General features: G+C 44.3%; 1 protein-coding gene across 1 annotated transcript in view; it reads right to left on the bottom strand.

The window, feature by feature from the left end:
* Positions 1–15450, bottom strand: part of SETD5 (SET domain containing 5) — a 39583-nt gene that overhangs the window by 2326 nt on the left and 21807 nt on the right. Inside the window, exons 16-22 of the mRNA XM_027640198.1 lie at positions 13778–13907; positions 12335–12588; positions 9853–9909; positions 7951–8412; positions 6043–6323; positions 2929–3062; positions 167–240 (exon numbers count right to left, since the gene is read on the bottom strand). Coding sequence (XP_027495999.1) covers positions 167–240; positions 2929–3062; positions 6043–6323; positions 7951–8412; positions 9853–9909; positions 12335–12588; positions 13778–13907 — 1392 coding nt within the window. The remainder of the gene's footprint in view (positions 1–166; positions 241–2928; positions 3063–6042; positions 6324–7950; positions 8413–9852; positions 9910–12334; positions 12589–13777; positions 13908–15450) is intronic.

Here is a 15450-nt window from a genome sequence, read left to right as displayed (position 1 = left end):
AAAGAAAAGGCATGTCAGATTGACTTTCACGTTTCCTACCTCTTTCTCATGATGAAGGTACTTAGTGCAGCAGGACTGGGAACAATTGGCAGGCAAGGGCAGTTTCCCCCTTATCTCTTTAAAGGTTTTATTTCAGAATGTGCAGATAACACATGAAAGCATTTACCTGGTAGCTGTACCGAGAAGGACTGTAAACTGCTGGTCCTTTGTGGGCTTCTGGAGTGTCTCCTTCTGCTGTGTCTGCAATGTACAGGCAGCATGTTAAAGCTCACCCTCTGGACTGAGGCTGGACAGCAGCTCCCTCTCAAATGGCATCACCGACAGCCCAGCCCTCGTGTTCTGCATCCAGCAGTGGCTGAGACCAGAGCAGCCTCCCCAGCCATCAGCATTCCAGAAGCTGAAGAGTCCCAGCAGAAGACAACTGGGAGACCTTAACATATACAAACAGCCACATGTGTGAAGAAGGGCTACTCCCCTCACCCCAGTGCACTCTGGTTCAGTACAAAGCCCATCTGCCTTGGACCAGCCTGTCTGAATGGCCACACCTGGAGACTCAGCATGGACACAGCCTGGGCTCCCCTGGCTCCTCAGCAAGATACCAGAGGCAGAAGATGGTTTCTAAGATTTTGGCAATTTCCCACTCAGCCTTGGTTACAGGAATCCACAATGGATACAGTTACAGCTCAGGAGACAAAACTGTCCCTTCTTGGAGGGCTGTCAGCAGGATCCTGTGGCCGGTTTTCCTCAAAGGGTAGGCAAGAAGTACTTACTGGAGCAACCCAGCCCCTGAGCCACGTGTATGTTTCAGCTGCTACCCTTGTAACCGTGGCTGGTGATCCTGCTTTCTTCAGGAGGAAGCTGCTGAGACTAGGAGACTTCCCATCAGAGTTCTGTTGCAGACTAACGACAGAGAGTTGTTTATCTGCAGCATCTCAGGGATTCTCAGCAGCCAGATTTGAAATGCCTTGGTGAAACACTGTTGGTATTAGTATCAAATTTATATGACAGATGTGTCTCAGTCATGAAACAGGACACGCTGCCTCAGTCCGCTCTGTACTTCTGCCAGACAGGTCTGGCTTTGGCCCCAGCTGCACTGGCAGGAGCACCAGTGCCAGCAGTGTCTCTGGCTCTGCTGCCATTGTCCTCTCTGTGCTGCACTACAGTGCTGGCTTAGCTAACAAGGATCTGGACAGAGCTCGTCTGCTCTTGAGGCTCAGGAGCCTTTTTCCTCAGGGCACAGACCTGCACAGAAACTGGGGCGTGAAGCTTCCAGCACGTGCCCTGTGCCACCTTCCATTCCTGAAATGACATTGATGCAGCAAGTGGCTGTTGGACTTGCTGTAGGTGACATTCCCAGTACTGCAGAAAGGCAAAATTTGGAAGTTTGGGGCATGTTTTGTTAAGCAGTCACGCACTGAAGAGACTAACTGTTCAATCCAGGAGATTGCTGTGATTCACAGAAGTATGAGAATCAGAAGAAATCTAAAGACTGTTTTTTAAACAGCCGGGCATGCCAGCAGAGCTGCACAATTTACTGCCAGTGCCTGTTCTTAGAAAAATCCTTGACAAGTTAAAGACAAGTTGAAAGACTAAATTACAAAGGGTAAATAAACTATGACCTTCCTGAATTTGCTTTATGTAAACTTAAAAGCTAAAGCCAACATTTCCCTTCCCCATTTCCCAATACCTGCACTAGGAATGACATGAAGAACTGCTTTTCTTGGCAGTACTGGCCTGTGTCAACCTAAAGCATATATGAAGTGACAGCTTTAGCTGGGAGCAGCTGCAGTTCTCAGAAGCGTGGAATGCACACAAATTCCATTTCGTTCCTACATGCCTCATCAGCAAACCTCCAAGTTTGGGATTTTTCAGTTCCCCTCAATATTATCTGTTACAGCATCAAGTGAACATGTGCATCTTCACCATGCCAGGTGCTACCAGGAACGGCACGGACTCAGCCACCCCTTTGTTTCATGAAAAAGCAGAGCAGCAACTGGGGGAGGGAAGGTGGCTCACAAAATCTAAACAAGAATATAAACTAGAATCTAAACAAGCTGCTGAAGAAATTGCCACAGTAAGCAAAAGAAGAAAAAAAGTATTTTGCTGCGCTGGGATGAAGGAGACAAGACGACTTTTGTCAGCTGCAGCATTAGGTTTTCACAGCTCAGAGTGGGATGGGGTTTATGTAACAAGAAAGAAGAATGTACCACTGCAGATGAAAGTTTAATTCCAGCCTAACTTTAGGGTGAGATTGAAGAGCCAGAGATGTACGGGTTAGAGTGGGCAAAGGCCTGTTGCAGGAGCCAGGATTCTGCCTACTCAAATAAACACCAAGAAAGCCACTTGCGATGGTACGGGAAAGACAGGGAAGAGACTCCCAGTGGGGTTCCATGAAACTGTGACATTTTTGATAGAGAAGAGGATTTCCTCTCAAGACTGGATGAAAGAAAAGAATTGAAAAGATGTGCCTAGGAGTACAAACCCAGGAAAACCCTCGATGAGACACCAGTTTTCAGAGGCTGGTCTCAAATACACCTTACTGCAACTGGGGGGAAAAAGGTCTGATTTGGAATGAAGTAAATACATACTTGCCCTAAAATGCTCAGAAACAAGATATTACATTTGTGTGAATGTTCAGCCAATGAGAATTAAATGATAGCACCTTCTTAGCACCTCTGTCCAAGGACAATGAAGCTGTCCCTGTCAGAACCAAGATGCAGGCAGTCTAGAATCCAACCCTGGAGAAACCTGTGGTCTTCCAGGTCTAACAGAAGAGGGATATAGGCTCAAGCAATATGTGAAAAACAATAAAGTATGGTTTGCAGAAAGCAACTTCGATAATGTTAAAGATGAAGGTACAACTGACTTCATAGACAAGTTGGCCATCGTTTCCCACCAACCAAACGTCCAAAAGTTTCACTGTCCTACCTGCATCCTTCTCAACAGCACTGTCACAGGTAGGTGAGGATTCGTGTCTCTGGGACACCTTTGCACCACTCCTCAGCACCTTCTCGAGTATCCCCCGGCCCTCTCGGAGCCTCTCCACCGACGTCGGGACCATCCTGCAACAAAAACCCAGGCACAGCTGAGGACTGCTATTACACAGCCAGGAACAACATGACCAAAGCACAGGGGATGTGGGCTCCTTGGTGTAACCACAACATGGGTTTGTCTTTAAAGTCTCTGCTTAAGTTCACCGGTACCATGTCAGTGCAAATAGAAACCCCTACTGCAGAAAGGAAGGATCAGAGACTACCAGGTCTTTAGACAGATGAGGAATAAACTTCTGAACTGCTTTTGCCACGTAAAAAACCTCTGGTGGGATTTTAGACTGCCAGTCCCTGGCTATCATGACACCACTGCTCTCAGAAAACCAAGTCCTTTATCAAAAACATGGTATAAACACCCAGTTCAGTAATTCACTTGATTACAGAAAAAAACTGGTTTGAAATCCAACAGCATTTTGAAAATCCTGGTAGATTAAATACAGTTTTTTCCATAATTACTTTTATTCAAACTAAAAAGAAGGAAACTCAATACCTTTATGATAATACAGTGCCAAGACAACACAGTTGGATAATGCACTGTTCCTGGAACAAAACTTGCTTGGCTGTTTTGCCTACTAATGACACTCTGTCCCGTTTATTTTGTAGTGTGAAAACTCTCCACTCAAGATTAGTGCTAGATGTTGTTCCATTATGTAAGTGTCTTGTCTGAGGGTGAAACAGAGGTGAAATGGCTTTCCTAAAGCCAATCTGATGAAGAAAAACAGAGCCACAGACAAACCCCAGACCTCTGGGTCAACGTTCCATCTACCATGCACAGGACCATCCACATCTCTATAGCAATATGTGTTTCAACATATAAGACAACATCACCTTGACCAGAGATTTACAACACCTTTACCCTGGGCACTGAAGAACGTGTGCCTTAAAAATGCCTGAATTTAAATATTCAGATTATATTAAATGCACTGCATACCATGTAAGCATGCAGTCTAACAGCATATTAACTGATTTCTGTACTTATCTTTTTTTAATATTTACTGAAAACTGCACTTTATATCATGGGTTTATTATTTTTGTTTGTTTTTTAAATAAATAACCCAAACATTGAAGTTCACCCTCACTTAAGGAGAAGGGGCCAGAGTTCACACCTCATGGAGGTGAATGGGGTGAGGGGTGAATTCACACCTTCCTTTGCTGTTATTGTTTTGCTGGAGACAGTTTGCTGCCAGGCTGGGTTTACTGGGCAGCAAGCAGCACATCTGTTTACTTTGTGATGTCTATCTTGGCAAGTGAAGGAGACAAACTTCCTATTTCTTTTAATGAAAGCTATCAGCAACTAGTGCAGAATTCAGCAAAAGTCTGGAAAACTGTACAAATTAAGGCATGGAATTTTAGTTCCCACCATTTTCTTCTGTTCCTACTATTATTGTGACTATCTGGAAATGTATCTGACATGTAAGCACTGAGAGTTAAAGATGAAATTGGGTCACAATTTTAGCTCAGAAACGTGCAGGTTCTAATATATTTCTTAAAAGTAGAAGGTGACTGTACATTTGTTAGCCTTGCCCATTAAAACACAGAAACCCAAGAATTTAAAGGGCAGCAAATCTACTTAATCCCATTTCAAAACGTTATCAGCATCGTTTCAACTTTATATCCAGTGTCCCATAACAATAGGATCTTTATTCCCACACAATACTTGCTCCTGAAACCATGTGAGAAACTGAAGCCAGAGCAGCACCTGCTGAGGAGCAGCAGATGAAGCTCACAGCACATAAAACATGCTACTAGAGCAAGGATGCCACACTGACACCTCACCCTGAACTAGTTTTAGCTAATTCAGCTGTTTTGGTTTTTTTTTCTGCTCTTTTACAAGCAGAAGGAAGCAGTACAGGAGAGGAGGGAAAGAACACGGGATATTATCACTTGTATAGACTATTTGATAACAGAATAATGATGGTAAACTAATCATTAGCAGACTGCCTCAGCTGTGGCCAGTCCCAGGATCTGGCAGAAGGTCATCTGGTAGACAGAGAACTATCAGAGAGATACAAGACAATTGTTTCTATTAATCTCTGCTTGAAAATTGATGGAAAAAAGAAGGAAACAGATCTTATTACTCCTGCAAAGTCACCCAAGTACCTAAGCACTTTCAACCTAAACTTCATACTTCTCACTGCCTTCAGCATTGCTTTGCATCTCTCCCCTTGCCATCCCCCTGCCATTATCCGAGCAGTGACACAGCCACGCACGTGGAGGATCAGCACCAGGAGAGGTGTGTGTGTCTTTCTGCCTGTGGTGTGCACAAACAGAACCTGAATGCAGAACAGCAGAGCCAGTGCCCTACACAGCTCCAGTCAGAACATCCCAGCCATCACTGCACAGGCACTACAAAGCCACACTCGGCATGTCAGTGCTGCAGTACTTAATGGTTTGGACCAGACATTACTATCAGGTTCAAGTGTTTTTGAAGATGAGCCTTTCTCCTTATCAAACCTGCTCATGGTAACACAATTAGGGTGGTTTTTCTGTGCCTTTGGCAAGCCACCAACCACAGCCACCCGGGTAACTGTTCTTCAAGCTGTATTTACAGGGCATTAGGAAAGCTGAAGTTGTTGCTCTGTCTCTGCTTCTTAAATGCAAAGTTGGAGAGGGCTGTGAGCTTCCCTTCAGAATAGAAGTGGACTTAGTATCACTCATGTCCAAAAAGTGTGGAGGTTCATCAAGAAAAGATCTGGATTACATTTTCATTGCATGGGCAAGACCTTCCAACCCAAGACCTCAAACGGGAACTGGCAGAATAGCAACAACTGCTTAACTTCATATGTTTCAAGACAGATTTTTGATATCTAAAGGGCAGGCAGAGAAGGCTGCTGGTATCCTTCACGGTTGTTTAGCAATCAAGAAAGAGAACAATGCCAAGAGACCCAACTGAAACCATCCCACTGCACGTATTGTTATGGAAATACCTCCTAGAGAGTTCAGTCCTTCCCTGTGGAACAATCTCAGGCTGGCTTGGAAGGATGACACTCACCACCTACTGCTGATGCTCTCCTGGGATTTGCTGAGTGATGATGAAGAACCACAGCCCCTGGAGTCCGGTGGGCTGACGTCCTCTACGTGAGGCAGGGAGGGATGAGAAGGGGAGAAGCCACTTTGTGGGGAGGACGGGGTTCGCGCTGCGGAGCCCGACGGGCCGTCTGTGTCAGTCCCAGAGGAGCTGCTGCCCTGCCGGGTGGGGGTCCCTGCCCCTCGCACCGAATCGCCGCCCTCCTTGGCCTCCTGTTTCCGCTTGCGGTATTCCAGTAGGGATACCTGGGAGAGACAGCACAGACATGACTCAGGGAACGCAGTGGACTAGGACAAGGAGGAGGAACATGCCCACACACCATTTAAAAAATCTATTTCCCTGGGTTTGCAGATAAGACTTGATGAGGCAAAGTGGGATTATCAACTCTTCCTGAATCTGTAGAGCTAAGTGGTACAAATTTGGACTGCCATGCCATTTTACTTCTTATGACCATTATTTCAGCAGAAACATCCAGCTAGTTTGCTTCTCTAACAACCTGGATTTTCTCATTACTTCAGGACATGCATGCATATTCAAGCATCAAGCCTCTATATCCTCCCTTCTCTCAAAATCCTTCACACTCTTCAGTTTGTGATATTATGTACATTCCTGGTAATAAGAGCCTTCTTCACAGAACTGGCATCTTCAGTGCCCCATTCATGTGTATTAGTTCAGCCACATTAATGCCAAAAGCTCGGTGAAGCCTAGCACAGAACTTCAACTTGCTTAGAGCAGGTCCCTGCTATGGAAGCATTGCAAACTTCCAGCACTGCCACCTAAACAAACTGCTTTTAGCAAAGGTAGAATGTATTTTCTGCAAAGCAGTCTCACATTTGTCAAAGACACCAACCAAAGATAACCCAGTCCCGCAACACAGGGACAGCAGAACCAAAATATTTCCAGCTGAGCCTTTATCTTTCAGTGTGTGTTCCCTCAGAGTTATTATAAGGCACAGAGCCATAAAGGACTCACAGAAGGCAGCTCTGATGAAGAATTTATCAACTATGACTCAATGCCCATACAGAAGGTTTTATGATGCTAAAATACTGAACAGGCTATTTCCAAAAGTAACTCAACATGTGAAGGTTTTAAGATAAGTGTAACTTTAAAAGAAAACCAAAGGAAAATAAAAATCAAGAGCCCCCAGAAATGGAATGGAAATAAGATATTCCATCCAGTTGGACCGTTATACAAGTGATCTGAGTTATCACACTTGCCATAAAAAAAGAAATCCAAGCACAGGAAAAGGCACCAGTATTTGTCCCACAAGTACCCTATTTTATCACAGCACCACCTTGACTCACCATTTTCACTCAGTTTTAGTCCCATGAGGGTCACTGGCCTGCTATTAGGTATTTGCTTTCTTTAAACCATATTCCTGTGGTTTTAGTTTCAAAGAGCTAACTTTTAAGTAATGACCTTCATCTACTTTCTTTGCAATGTTATGGAAATGTTCTAATATGTTCTAATAAATAGACTATGTTTTCTTTTGAAACATTAGATCCTCTTACCTACTAAGGACCCTTTTCATCCCGATAAATAATACCTCCACCAGCTGTACAGCTGCACTGTATTATTGCTCTGGGTCTTGTCTCATTTTAACAACTGTTGATGAAAGCTGCCAGCATCTTGCTCTACTTTCTGTGCTCCCAGAAGAGGTATTTTCACTGTGGTCTTTTTCTTCCACCTCTCACATCAAAATCTTGCCTAAAGGGTAACAACCCTCTTTCAACAACTGTTTTCACCCAGGCACTGGATGCCTGGATTACTCGCCCAGACTCTCTTCGTTCTGCCTGTAAGTCTTTCCCGTGGTGTTTACAGTTCCCACAGAGGTTCCTGGAACCTAAGAATTTCTTTTTCAGGAATACTTGCCTTCTTCCTCTGCGGTGGATTCTGGGGAGCAGCTCTGACGCCCTCGCAAGCCCTCTCGCCGCAGGGAGACATGGATCCGTGTGCTGCCTCTTTGAGCAGCCCCGACTCGTGTCTGCTGAAATACCCTTCGGCAGGAGATCTGCAGCATCCCGCTTCCGAATTCATGGGCTTCCTCTCTCCCAAAGGAGGAGACCCCCGCAACAACCCATCTACACGTGGCATAGCGTTCAATGGGGAGAAGGCATACATTAAATTAAACTCTGTCCGAAAAGCCTGATCAGAGCTTCGTAGCAGCATCTGTGCTTCCCCACTTTTCCCTGGGAAGTTCATCTCTGAAGTAGAGTTTATGGAGGGCTGTGGAGCCACATCAGAGGATCCAAAGCTGAGCAGCGATGGCCGTTCTTGGTTTGCACTGGAATCCAAGTACCCTCCCTTCGAATCCAGGTCGGATCGGAGGCAGACCTGGAAAGTCCGACAAGGATACAGACAGGGGGCGGGAAGTCAGGAAAAGTATCGGGCAAGGGTGGGGAGAGAAATTTAAGTCAGAAAGTGCTCTGTACAATGCTAGCTTCCTGCTTCCCAGTTCCTTTCTGATTACCCCGTAGGGTCTCTCCTGCACTGTTTTGCTCATTCCACAGGGGAGTGACAGACTAAACAATGATCAGTTCAGCTGTCCAGAATGGGATGCCCTTTCCCCTTCAGCAGTCTTTCTGCAACAAGAGGATAAGGCTTGGCACTATCCCCAGGCAGTCAGTGAATTCAAACCAGCATTTTCAATTGCCTCATACGTCCCCAAGCTGATGTTAACACATAGCAGTAGCTATATTAATTATGGAGAGAGAACAGAAAACTTCTGCTGTCCTTTTGCTGTTATATTAGCCAAGTTCTTGACTCTCCCAAGTCAGCCACTACTAACTTCCTAACAATAAAATACCCAGGACATCTAAGCCATTTGTTTTCACTTATTGTGAGCTTTGGAAATCTCCAACAATAGTACATTCATTTAATTTTTACTGCATTTCTACATTTTACAATATCCAACAAAACCACAATGGCATCATCTTTGTGCTGTCACAGTTTCTGGAGCACTAGGCACTGATACAACAGTTTATCCATTTATCTACTTGAAGTGCCAAAAACCCTCCAGGGCAGCAGAATAATCATCTCCTTCACCACGTTAATATGTCAGGATCTCAGACAATGAGTATAACTGACAAGATTTCATCCTTTTTGCAGGACTACAGTGCAGAGGGAAAAACACAGCAGCACCAGGCACCAGCTCTCCTCTCCTGCTGTCGTTGAGAACGTTTCCCCTGCTGTATTACAGCTCCAAGTAATCCACCACATTGGAGATAAGAACAGATTTTCTACTATGAAACAGTCTCTGAGCAAGGCAGTTCACCTCATATTTTACAACAAGGCACTAGGTAAGCAAAGTACTACTTGATGGCATCTCCTCAACATTTTCAGTCTTCAAGTGAGCGGGTTTAGATACGTCAAGGCTGAAGAGAGCAGGTCAGGTGCACCACTGTGTGCTCGTAAGTCAAAACTAGTGGTGAGTGCATTCCCTTCCCCAGCAGTCACTTTGGCACTGCTGAGTAAATATCACAGACCACTTATCTGCTGGGCTGGGTCTGACATTGACGATGACATTTGCAGAGTGCCCAGATCTCTTGCCTTCACCTCAACAGCTGAGACATACCAAGTCTTCCCAGCAGGGTCAACAAGTGAATCAAAAATTCCAGCCTTCAATTTGTTTGCTCTCTTGTGACAACCCTGAAAACTCTCCTCAGCCTTGCTGTGACTAACGCTCCACACTTATTCCCACTGCCTCCATGCCCCTCACCCCTCCCCTCCCAGCACACACGCGCAGTCACGCGCGCTCCCGGGCCCGGTAACTACCTCAGGTGACATGGACTCGGGCCTATGCGCAGGGGAACTCTCGGGGGAGGATACGTTCTAGAGGAGGGAAAAGCATCTAGTTATTCATCAAGAAGCAAAATACAATGTACAAAACACAAGCACAGAGGTTAGCAATGGCTATTCTAAACAAAAACCATCCCAGGAACTGGCCCCAGCCTGGATGGCAACGTGGTTGGTTAAGTGGGTTCTAAAGCTTCCTAGAAGCACAGATAGGACTGGGTTACTGCATCTCATGATGCAACTTAGAACCCAAAGCAGCACGTGAACATTAAGAAAAGCAGCATTTTACTCTTTATATTTCTGATGCTGTCAGACAGAGTTTGCACCATGAAATATAGAGAAAGAAATTTATGGTGTTTATTCTGAGAACATGGGAAAGATGGAAAGCCTGGTTTAGCCCAAAAAGTAAACTAAGATCCCTCAAACACTAAGGTGACCTTTCACAGACATTACACTAAAAAACAAAACGGTCTCCTTCAATCCACTGTGGGTCACCTTTCCAGATAAAGTCAAGAGAAGAGGTGTGGACAGTCAGCTTTATGAAATGTCATATCATTTGAGCACCTATCAGTAAAGGCAGTGTATGCCCTTGACAGCAGTTAAGGGCTCCTTCCCAAGCACTTCCCTTTCCATGCTAATGAGAAGGCCTAAAATAGAATCAGAGAAGAAGGTTTCCCAGAGAAATATGGCAGCAGTCACTGTCTTGTGCAAAGCAGAAAACCTTAGAAAACTGAGGAATCTCAAATTTGTTAGCTAAAAAAAAATTCTGACAAACTCCACAGAAAAAGCAGATGCATGTCCTCATGCTTCTAGTCACTCCTATGAATATGCAGGGCTAAGCATCCTCTAAATTGTTTCCAGTCTAAAAAGGTCACAAAACAGTCTGAAAAAACTCAATCTGTAAAAAGCCGACAACCAGAGCTTCAGAAGGCTTATGATACAAATTTTTCAGAGAGCAGCTAGGAAATCAGTCAAGAAGGAACTTTCTTAAAAGCCTTCAAAAATGTATTTCTAAGCAAGACAAGATGGCAAGTCACAGCTTCTGCTTCCTTAAGGAAGCTTGTGAACTGATGGAAGAATCTTTCTGTCACTCTCTTCCCACAGGGCCACAGGACTGAAGCATAAAGCTTTATACTTGGGGAGATGCATTCCCTCCAGTTAGAACTGATGATAACGAAATGAAACAGACATGACATTAAAACAATGATATTATGAATGAGGTGCACTGGAGGAAATACAAAAGTTTGAACAGAGAAGCCTATGGTCCAGTGAGTTGTTAGACTCCTTTCAAGAGGAAAAAAGGAGAAAGACAAGTTAAGTTATAGATACCCAGTGAAATCAAGGCTAGTTAACTAACACTATCGTGGGACAGGAAAGGGATGATTAGACTGTGGCAACACTGCCCTGAGCTGCCTCCTTAACCACTGCTAGGGAAAGGATCATTTCCTATTGAGCTCTGTGCCTGGAACAGTCTTTTATCTCTCTCCTCAGTGCTCCACAATCTTCCTTGCTAACCTCTACAGAGCTGCCCCTCAAACAACTTACAAGACAGGGCTCTCAAAGAAAATAATCAAAGCACACTAAGCTAAAAATACTACAAAAAATACCACCTGTTGCAAAATGGATGAGGGATTCCTGCAAAATAGTCCCTAGTATGGAGCAGTCCATCACTGCACTGGTTTTAACTGGCAGAGTATGAGCAGCTGGCCTGAAGAGTTCCACAGGTTTTTAATGAAAATATGCCATGCTAGAAAACAAAACTAAACCTGCAAACAGCATGATCCCTACTCACAGGCACAGAGCAGCAACAGAAAGTGGAAGGTCCTGGTGGGATGAATGCTGGTAATTCTCCCACAGAGTTTAGAGCAATGGAAACCACCTACAGAGCCTTCTCACTACTAGTGCTGATTTTTGCAAAAGTAAAGTATTAAGAAATCAAAGGTATTACGGTATTTTCTTTCTACCCAATCAAGGTAAAGAAAAAACAAAGGATACAGTGGAAGCTGATGTAAAGTATTTCTACCACACTTGGGGTTACTGAAAGCTGTTTGGAGAAAGAGAAGGTGAGAATGGCAGACGGCCTTTGAGAAATGGAACACTACTGCACTCTTTGGAGGAGGCAGGGTTTGGAAGCCACATTGGCACAGAGATCTGAAGTGGGAAAGATGATTAAAGATCACTGAAAAACCTCCAAAATTCGGGAGCTACTCTGCAGAAACAGAAAAAACAACGTAAGACTAATGTTACTCACAGCTACAAAGTGAGGTTTGACATTTAACACAGCAGGAGATTTGGTCAGAAGTGGAGTAGGGGAGAAAGGCAGCAGTGCTCTTGAGGCTGACACTGTGATGCTGGTCAGCAATACAGCCACACACTCCAAAAGGAGGGTGTCCCAAGTGTCGCCCTTGCTACAAATATTCCCATTCCTCTTTTTAGCACCCTCAGTGCTGGGCAGATTTACCTCAAACTGTAGTGGAGTATTGCAGCGACTGGCAGCCAGAGAGGGGATTGGTGAGAACATCACGCCATAGCCGTTGCGACTCTCCTCCTCTCCGGGCAGTGAGGAGCAGGGTGTAGCCAGCTGTGGGCTCGCTGAGCCAGGAACTGAGGGAATGGGAGGTGGAGGGGTCACGGGAGACAGTGGCCGCAGCAGCTTCTTAACATTCTGCTCCATCAAGTAGCGAGACTTCCACTTCTTCAGGGGACTCAGCAAGTCTGAAAAGCAAACAGGGCTGAACCATTAACCTTAACAAATCACGTTGTCTCCTTCCCCAGCCAAATGAAGCCCATGAGTCTTCAATGCAATTACAAAAGATTCCTACTAATGAAGTACCCCAAATTACTTCTTTAGCAATGTTCTAGATACTGCTAACAGGACAACTCATAATCAGGAACATGCAGTGAACAAGGAAAGGAAATATTTCAACTAGAAGTCTGCACAAGAAGGAGCTAGGGGAAAGAAAGACAGGAAAGGATGAAAAGAGCAGAGAAGAATGAAGAAGAGGGGTCAGAGGACGTGTCACTGTCACTGCTACAAACAAACCAGAGGTAGCTCAATTATTGCTACTTGAACCTAACAGTCCCCTATAGGCTACATCAATACAGCCCAAACACATTTCACTTCTATAAAGGATTAAAGCCTTTCCCTCAGGGCTACTCCTCTTTAAAATAATAATCTTTTCTGATGCTCAGGTTAAAAAAAAAAATAAAAAAAAATCAGTAAATTCTACAGTTCAGTTGTTTGCTTCTTCAGTTCTTGCTCAGGATGTACATTTATTGCTTCTGGCATTCTGTTCATTTCCTGTTTATCTAACTTTTCAATAATCAATTCTGTATAATGTCTCTGTTGTCTAGCCTCCTGCCATCCTTGGAAAACTGATCCCTGGTTGGGCAGATCTTCACTCTCTTTCTCTGTAAAAGGATTCAAACACAGTATTTAACCATTCCGTTCCTTTACTCATAGATTTTTAACTTCTCCATCTTTGAGACTTAGTCATTTGTCTATTACAGACGTGCCTGTAAGACTTTCCTGTATCTTCCTGCAGTCAGCAGGTATTTAATTGCCCATCTAACAACATCCTGCTGAAAAGAGATAACACTGTACTCACTTACCCCCCCATCCCTTCTATTGTACAAAAGATCACACAACACTGAGGCTGATGATGCAAGATTAAATTATTATCTTTTTACAAAAAAATACTGAGAAACTTTGCACATGTTCAAGCCAGAACGGGTCTGCAGAAATTTCAGTGAACAACAAAGCAACATTCTCACCTACCACAGAGCTGTGCCATCAGGCAGCAGTGCACACTCAGATATCACTTGTACAGCTGCCTTTGCTACTCGGCAACTCCCCCAGTTTGACTTCAGAGCCAGCGCTGCCCTGATGGTGCTGAGCATTTACCTGTGTCATCTTTGCAGATGCTGGAGGAGCTGCTGTTCTCGTTACTTTGGTATAGACACTGGGCTCTGTTCTCTTGAGGAGCTGGTGAGGTCTGAGTCATCCCCTCTTCCAGGGCTTGTTTGATCCAGCGCTGAAACAGAACGAGACTACATAAACGTGAAACTCCTCGGGTACTTTCTATGTCATCTTGTAGGATGCACTCAGACTCCTACGCTCCTGTGGAGCAGGGCAGGCTGCTCAGAACACCGGGATTACCTCCCTCGCGTGCGCTCAGGCAGGAGCTGTTAGAACACAGCTGTCAGCACCGAGCCCACCACCTACTGTGATGGGGCTGACTGTGCTCTTGATGGGATGTGTTCTGGGAGCAGCAATCCTCAGCAGTAACACAAAGATAAGTAAAGGGCAAATTATAAACATAAAAATGCAAAACACTGGCACCTAAAAATTAATAAAAACAATCATAATTTAAAAGAAAAGGGACGCAAATGTGATGGACTATCTACATCCCCTGGTTTTTGCAAAAAAAAGCTGTTTCCTGCCCAGGAAAACAAACACAGGAGACCTCTGCTCCACTAAGGCATATTAGAGCTTAACATAGATTCTGCTTTAACAATTCCAGCAGAGAAATGGCTGAGTTTAATCACATTACAATTCTTTCAGGACTGTGCTTGCTGCCAGAGACACAGAGCAAAAAAATCTGATAAAAATGCAAGTAGCAGTTTTCAAGGAGGGCAAACCAAGAAAAAAAAAAAAAAACCCAAACCCTTTTCTTCAGCTCCTATTAAAAAAGATAAAAGTCACAGTGGTCTTCTGAACATGGACAATAAAGAATGTATCAGACCTCATACAAGGGAACATGAATTGAAGCCTCAGCAAATCAGCTGCTGCAGCAGGTGTGCTACCTCTGTATCTTGATACAAACTGACTCTTTATGGCAGGCAGGAACTATCTTTACTATAAAAATAACTGCCGCAATATAAGGGAAAACACTCAGGTGATTCAGTAAAATGAGAGCAAACTGCTGAAAAAAAGCAAAGAGCAATTTTCATCTGTGCAGTTTACCCAGGGGACTCACTTTACCAGACTTTTCTTCTCCCAGAGAGGTTTAAAATTGTAATTTTACCTTTCAGCAATCCACAGTTCATCTGCATGCCAGCAATGTGTATCCTATTAGAGATACACACGTATGTCTTATGATTCCTCAAAGCTATCGTGAAAGTGCATCAGAAACTCAGAGGCCACAATCCTCAAAGTGAAAACTTCAATACGAGGGTGAAGAGCAGGTGACAGGATCTACTTTGATGGCCTTCACTACTGTACAGCAGACGCTTCTTCTCTGTTCAAATGTAACTCAATGGATTCCACTGCGGCCACCAGGAAAAGTGAGAAGTGCCAGCCAGTCTGGAGCACCACTACCTCAAACGTGGCATCTGATCTGACAGCCAAGTCACTGTACAGTGTGTGATTAACGTGAGAGCAGGTTACAGTTCAGTTTCCTTGCGAGGTTCAGACACTGCCATGCTTTGGATGCAAACTGAGATCATCAGCTGAATTTTTGGCACAGTTCTCAGTAGTTTAAGGATGAGGCCTGCTGACAATCCAAGAAAATATGTGATCTATTTCAACAGCCTTTATAAATCAACCTCCCTGGCTGAGTAGTCAAAAGTAGACAA

The sequence above is a fragment of the Corapipo altera genome, unplaced genomic scaffold, assembly GCF_003945725.1.
Source record: "Corapipo altera isolate COAL_440 unplaced genomic scaffold, ASM394572v1 55, whole genome shotgun sequence".
Classification (NCBI taxonomy): Eukaryota; Metazoa; Chordata; class Aves; order Passeriformes; family Pipridae; genus Corapipo; species Corapipo altera.
This window is presented reverse-complemented; position numbering and strand designations above follow the sequence as displayed.